The following is a 7,500-nucleotide window of genomic DNA, read 5'->3' on the forward strand; positions in this document are numbered from 1 at the left end:
ATATAGTTCCACAAAACATATACACGCGGGACGTCCACGAAAACACCATTTACAACTGCAAGTTCACGTTTAACAAACATTCTCATTATTCCTTCAGTTTGTTCAACTTCTACTTTGAACGAGCAGTTCAACTTAACTGGAATTGAATTTCGAGAAACTGTGCTGAGGCAACCAAACTTGCTATTCCATAAAACTTGGGATCACCGGTCATGCAACGTTGCATTCGCGGAAAAAGGGTATGAAATTTGCAAAAGTTCCTAACAGATGATGCTCCTCCATATTTCATTTTGTAGGTAAGTATTCAAGTGGGAAGTGGATATGAATATGTACAAATATCATTCATTTATCAGGCTTGAAATCACTTCCAAATTTCACATCATCTACGGAAACGCAATCAAACCAAGAAATTCCATTCACTGCTTGCAGATGAAGGATCCCCAGATGAAGGATCCCTTTGGCTTGTATGATGGGCCATGTTACAACCGTCTCCCACAGCTTAGCCGTGTAACAGCAAGAGAAAATGAATGTTCGAGTTCTCCTTTTCCTCAGAGCACACCGGCTTAGGATGCCAATGTCACGACGCTGAAAACATCATTAAAACATTTAAGTCGAGACGTTTGGATTGATTCAATGTCGTAATATAAAACTGATTTATTTCATGTTTGCAAGGATTATCCCGTTCTTAACTGGCACAAGGTTGAGAAAGAATTTTTCAAGAATGAAGGGCTAATTAATTTAGCGGAATGCCACATTAAACGTAAAACAAAATGAATGCCGTCATGACGGCCATTTTGGAATGTGTAGAAATGTGTGCCTAGTGTTTTTCTAGAGAGTACGCAAGAACAGCCAACTGCGAAACTTAAAAAAACAACCTTTGGGTTAACGAAACTGCAGAGTCCGGCAAGGAGCGTCAAGGTTGGTGTACATGACAAGAAGCACGATTCAGCTCATTGAGAAGTGCCACGTGGTGGTTTAAACACTACGTGTCCTTAACATCAGTGACTGCAACTTTCCGCCTTCTTTTCGAGTCAGTCAAGGCTATTCACAAGCTGTTACCCTCGAAGGCCTCTCTTCAGCCACACAGCTAAAGCTTTCAGGCCAGTCTTGTATTATGAATGATTTTGTAGCAAACTACAACAACCTCCCAGAGTTATGACATGCTATTTTCCGCTGATTACATCATGTCACCAGACTTGCAGAGAGACTGACACAGACTGAAAACAAAATCTCCCCGCAGGTGGTACACAAGTTGAACCTCCAGAAAGACCTTATATAAATATTTTAGCAAACGAGGAATAAAATTGTTAAGTTGAAAACTAAAATCTTGTGTTCAGAAAAGACAAAAAAATTCTCAAAACAATAACCCTTCTTCCCCTTGGCGCCCGTGATCGTGTGATTGACGTCTTTTCATTTTGTTCATCAGGTGACTACTTCTAAAACCACTAAAAACAATGCGGCAAATGAAGACTATTGCCGCCATGTGCTCTACGAACTAGCACAAAATAGGAAATGTTTCCTTGAGCTAATCATACAAGAACATGGACTGACTTAAAGCTATCGTCCAGTGTACTAGGGGCGCGTTCGATTGACCATATTCCGGAATAAGAATACATGGAGTGATGATTAAAGCGGTATGTTTGGCGCGCTTCGAAGCAGCAAAGATAACAAAAATATGTTTAAAATAGCATTTTAGCAGCTATTTGACAATTTTAATGTGAATCTCCGTAAAAACGAAGGATTCCAAACTTATATTTCATTTATTCCTATCCCGGAATACGGTCAATCGAACAAATTTTCTCTAATTTATTGGCGAGAGGACACTCTTTCAAATTTACGTTTTGAGATGCAAGAACGCAATTGGCCAATGTGCACATTTGTCAACTCTTGATTGACAACTAGCGTTTTCACGTGATCCATGAAAGTGGCGACGTAAGGCCCACGTTTGATTTTTCGTTCCCAGAGGTGCGATTCGCTACTCGTGGATTTGCCGGAAAGAGAAGATCATCTGTCAATATAGGCCACTTTCAATATAGGCGCTAAAATAGCTGAATACTGGCGTACATACACGGGCGGTACAAAATGCTTTGAGTCTTTTTTTCACAGGACCTTTCACAATACAAGTTGAAAGTTTGACTAGGTCAACCCAGCATGGTTAATTTACCCAATTTGTAGCCTAAATGTTCTCGCTCAAGAAAGTATTGAACGTTCATTGTGAGTGATCATCATGATGTTTTCGATGAGCTACTGGCCCATAAAAGAATCGAATATCATGAGCTCTTGGAACTGTGATTCTAAACTATTGTTGTTTGGATTGTCAGTGAGTAGGGATCAATGCTTACAGCTCAATGCGACTGTACTAAATTCAGTTCACCAGTGTCACAGCTGCGCCGAGTGCCCGTGTTCACAATAAAAGGTTTCGCCGCGCTAGTTACAGAACATCAACGAATCAAATGTTCACAGAGACGAAAAACCTGGGAGACTGCTGCCTTCCACAACCCGACACACCATGCTTGATCCAGGTGAGCGAGTGGAGCTTGCATCGCATGTTATTTGCGATAGAAATACTGGGAAATCACTTAATTGGATTCCTTCAAGGTTTGTACAATTAATATATTCGTTTTTATCTTTCCCTCCTCACTCAGTTTAGCCTTTTGGCCCTGTGGCTTTCTTATATTTGATAAAATGAATCACTGGTCACTAGCAGATGGCTTTCAGGCCATCATATTATTTTCGATATTTCTGCCAAAGACAGTTTAAAGCTGGTTAAAAGAGGGTTAAGTTAGCAATGTTTGCAATTATCACGCATACTACGTTCTCAAGGCATAAATCTTTTAAATGAAACATCGAAAAAATGGACCTCGACCGCCGATACAACGAATGCTAGTCATTCCGAATAACAGGTTTTTTGTAAAATAGGTAAATGCCTTGAGGGCCTCAAGAAGTTTACCTCTTACCATAAAAGTTGTCGTAAATATTTTCTGAATTTCCAAGCACCGAAAGGTTAGTAAACATAGCTTCTTCCTACCATGCTTAACGGCTAGATTAAAACCTCATTTCCTTGAAAAAACTTACTCTCTCCTGGAAAAGGCCAAAAAATCAAATTTTTCCCCATGCTTCCCTACAGCCTTTTATCTAATCCACTTACAACAAACACGCAAATGGATCATTCTGAGGCCTTCAACAATTTTCAAGATTTAAAAATTCGTTCAAAGCCGAAGTTGCTGTGAAAGCACTCTTAGGATGTGCGCGATGTCTTACTATCAATCAAATCGTAAATATTTATCTGAATTTCAGCATGAAAAAGTTGAAGCAATAATATATTGTGGACATTTACGAAGACTAATCGTTCACTTTGACTGAAAATGTCTTTTACTAGTAGTTGTTTTAGACTATAAACACTACGCGGTGCAATTAATATTTAAACAGAGTTCAAGTCATTCTAACCTCTCCAAATCGTAGTACATAAAGGGCATTCACTGTCGAAAACAGTGTCGAAGAATCAAGGGTAAAGAAAAAGCGTTTATTTACTTGAAGCAACCTAATCCTAGAAATTTCTCAGCGTAAAATGCGCGCATGGTTGTTGAAAACCGCAGTCTACATTCCTTCCTTTAAATAGCTGGCCCTATGTTGCCTCCGCTTCAGCCGGCGGCCATTTGAAAATGTTGGACACATCCTTGATAATTTACGGTTACATCCCAAATAATAAAATGGTCATTTGAAAGCTCATGGGGCCGCCTACAATTAATTTTCTCTCTCTTTAGCTATTTACCGATTTCCTCGTTATAAGCGCAGAGAAAGGAAATCAATGACTCTGAAACACGTTATACAATGCATTTCAATGTATTTTCATATATATTAGCATTGTCTTTGGATATGGTGTGTTCTCTTTGTTATATTATTTATTTATTTTTTAACTATTTACTCTCATTCTTATGTATGTTTATAAGGCGATAAAGGCGTAAGACGTTTCTATCTTAATATTTGTAATACCCGTGTGTGGTGGAGAGAAAAAACTGAAAACGTATTTCCGTTTCATTAATTCAAAGAGCTTTTTCAAAGGGAGAACACTAAATGTGTTTATCGGCGAACATCATGCAGCCATTAACCTGATTAACTTACGATCGGAGTTTTTTAAAGGATTCAATCATATATAGAAGGCAGTCAGAAGCATTCGTCGATTTCCGAGCGCCAAAAGATGTCTGTTATAGCTGTTTCAAACAGCAACACTCGGCAACACTCGTTCGATTGAAAATAGTGCTGATTTGCAAGTTTACAGGCAATGTTAAACCAATTGAGAATCTTCCTTGTTATCGATTAATTAGTTTTACACTGCTTTACTCCTCCAATGGTTTCCATGGATGGTTTTCACCATGACACATTCTCGTTCTCAAAATAAAACTTGGACGAGGGAGAGTCTACATCCAAAGAGCACAAGGAATTTTAACATACCACTAAGCATTCAGTACTTGGTCCAACGCGCTTTTTGTCACTTTGCTTGTTCCGCGAATTTGCCATTGCAAAGTTGACTAATCGAAAATGATGAATGCGGGTCGAAGTGATTTAAATCGAAACCGGCGATTCGTATCGCGAATAATTTTCAAGTACATATGAATCACGATGACAATTTAAGTGTTCGAGCCGCTTCATTTTAACTCGGGCCATTACATTTTCGGGCGAATCACCTGGTCACTGCCCTTGCATCTTAGAAACTAAAGTTGTACAAACTTGATGGGAATTTTTTACTGATCCACAATCCTTCCCCATTCCACTCACAATTAATTGGCCCGTAAAGAACCTTACCCTAGTGCACAAGTGTAGGTAAATATTGAGATTCTTGTTAATTTTCATCCAAGCGATGAGGGTTGTAGTTAGAACTTTCACCAGATGGAGGGATATTTTCATTAGCCGGATTATTACTGGGAGTTAAACTTCTTAATTACAGTTTGTTCTTGTCTCAAGCAACGTTATGGGCATACTGTCTGTATTGGAACGAACACGACAGTGCAGTACATTTCTTTGTGTCACAGATTATTAGGGATGAGAAGTTAACCCCGAATGAAAGTCAATTGTTTGATCGTATTCTAAAAAGTACAAAGTCGATTATTACCCGGAAATGTTTGGGGATTATAGGCGGTGATTCTTTTCGAACAGCAGACTTGTATTATTTCACATTATCCCGCTTCAGGAAGCTGTAGTAATATTGTTATTGTTGATGACTTGCTAGGCATACTCGGAAAGAGATCTTACTGTTTCCTACCGTATCTCAGAAATTCCAACTGATTACTACTTCAGATGGGTTATTACTAAACTAAAGGAGACTCACCGGCGAAATAAATCACTATACATGTAGTTTCAAGTTTAAGACGTCCTTCAAAATACTAGGAAATGATAATTCTTACACCCGGCAAATAATTAATGAAGGAATGTATTGACAGACAATATTTTGGTATCATCGGAGATACAGAATTTCTGAATAAACAACACAACATGCACATGTTGATGTTAATTTGTACCTCCAAGTCCGAGCCAGTAAGGCCAAATTGTCTGCTGTATAACTCCCCCGTTGCGTCCCAACACAACTCCAATTCTTATCTTCACGACTCTGGTGCTACAACCATCAGGAAGGTTAGCACTGTCTTCCCAGTCACTGCACAATTGTGCCAGTGTGTCAGACGAGCTTGGTGGACAATCTTCAGTGTACTCCATAGTATCACTTGGTGGGTAATAACCTAATAAAAGGATTTTTTTTGCTATTTTCAGCCTTGAAAATTAAGTGACTTTCCATGATTTCTTACAAATAATATTGTCAGTAGCTGTATATTCAATTGACCTGTATTGCTTTCCAAACTTTAAAAGAAAAAGAAAAACCCTCAAATGAGAGAACTTCATAGAGTTAGCACTTTCCTAGCTCCTTAATATTCCCTTTCCCAGCCAAAACAAACCTCAGTCCTTTTAAATAATTCAATCACTTGAACCCTTCCCTTCCTCTTGGTCACAACAAAACACTGACAATGATGTACATTGGCAAATTTAAAAAAGAAGCAGACTCTTTGAGAGTCTATTTTGGGAGTGGTCCAAAGTTATTTTGAATTCACAGCTTATTGAGGAAGTTACCAAAAAAAATTATATTAAAGCAAATTAACAACTGCGCTGCTAAGTGGAGGTTGGGTGACTGAGACATCCTGGAGCTTCCATGATTGGCAGCCAGCTCCAAGATGGAGGTTACAACGATGGCTGGCAAAGCCTGCCGAACCAGCCTTGAGCCCCCACGCCCCTGCGAAGACAGGCACCTGTCACACTGATAAACAGAGGAAAGTAGCTAAAGGGAGGAAGTGACGGAAAAAAAATGCTATAAAACTCTCCGCATGAAATGCTCCTTCTTCATGCCATACCAATTAATGAATAAGCTCTACTCAAAGCACAAGGAATCCAACACAGGTGCAAATATAACAAAACCACTGACAACAATTGACTGCACAGTGCAGTCACTCCTAGTTGTTAACTGCATTTAACTTCATTACACAGGGGTTTCAATAACTTCTGAAATAGCCGTCCATGATAGCCCATTGAAGGCAGCAGTTTAACAAGTTTATGATAGCATTTTTAGTGAAGATCAAGGCAAACTAGCTGGCGGTGTGAAGCAAAGCAGGCGGCGGTATACTGCCGGTAACCGGCTTCTACTGAAACCCCTGTTACAAACACTGACACTGATGGAGGAATGGATAAAGGATTGTTTTTCAACCATCTGGCCAGTCCCTGCTTGCATTGACCAAAATCTGCGCTTGTTTGTTTTTCACTGGGATTTGTATCTTTTTCAAGCGAAACTACCAATGCATTGTGCTTCTGTATTTTTTGGCCATGCACTTCTCAAACAAATTGAAGTGAAACCAAATTCTTGAAAACTCCGAGACAATATGATGGAATCTCATCTTGAACGCACACACCGACACTGACATTATTGAAACATGACAGGAACTTGAATGATTGTTGTTTGACACATTGGTAGACAGTCGACCAAAGTCAGCTGACAATTGACGGACAGTTGGCTGACTGTTGGTTGACAGTGAACCAATGCGTTGGTCAATGGGTTGGCTGATGAACTGGCTGGATTGGACTCATTACCATTTCGAGCAAATAATTTCAAAGAAAACATAATTTGTAATACATAGTTCTGTACTAGTTTTTGTTCAATATTATGCTGGCGGTAATTTAACGATGGTTCGCAAGTTTCCAGTTCCCTGAAGTCTTTCATTTTGAAAATACAGCATTTTGAATTTCCGATTTGTCACCTTGCAAGACACCATGATACAAAGCTATTTAGTTGAAAATAATGTCTTTCCCTATGAATCTCAGCAGTTTGAGCCTTTCAAGTACATTTACTTAGGAGATGTGTTCATACACATGTATTTGATCTCAAGAGTGAAAAGCAAGGGCTTTCATCGCAGTGAATTCCTGATGTTTTCGATAATTACTGGCCGCCACATTGGTGAACCACATGGT

At 39.2% G+C, this 7,500-nt stretch overlaps 1 protein-coding gene and 1 long non-coding RNA gene across 2 annotated transcripts in view; one reads left to right on the top strand and one right to left on the bottom strand.

The window, feature by feature from the left end:
* LOC138022108 (uncharacterized) overlaps positions 1-1,320 on the top strand; it is a 1,888-nt gene extending 568 nt beyond the window's left edge. Inside the window, exon 2 of the long non-coding RNA XR_011126523.1 lies at positions 98-1,320. This is a non-coding gene — a long non-coding RNA (uncharacterized lncRNA). The remainder of the gene's footprint in view (positions 1-97) is intronic.
* LOC138022106 (epimerase family protein SDR39U1-like) overlaps positions 1-7,500 on the bottom strand; it is a 15,895-nt gene that overhangs the window by 4,214 nt on the left and 4,181 nt on the right. Inside the window, exon 5 of the mRNA XM_068869131.1 lies at positions 5,514-5,729. Coding sequence (XP_068725232.1) covers positions 5,514-5,729 — 216 coding nt within the window. The remainder of the gene's footprint in view (positions 1-5,513; positions 5,730-7,500) is intronic.

Source organism: Montipora capricornis, chromosome 10 (genome assembly GCF_036669925.1).
Source record: "Montipora capricornis isolate CH-2021 chromosome 10, ASM3666992v2, whole genome shotgun sequence".
In the NCBI taxonomy this organism is placed as follows: Eukaryota; Metazoa; Cnidaria; class Anthozoa; order Scleractinia; family Acroporidae; genus Montipora; species Montipora capricornis.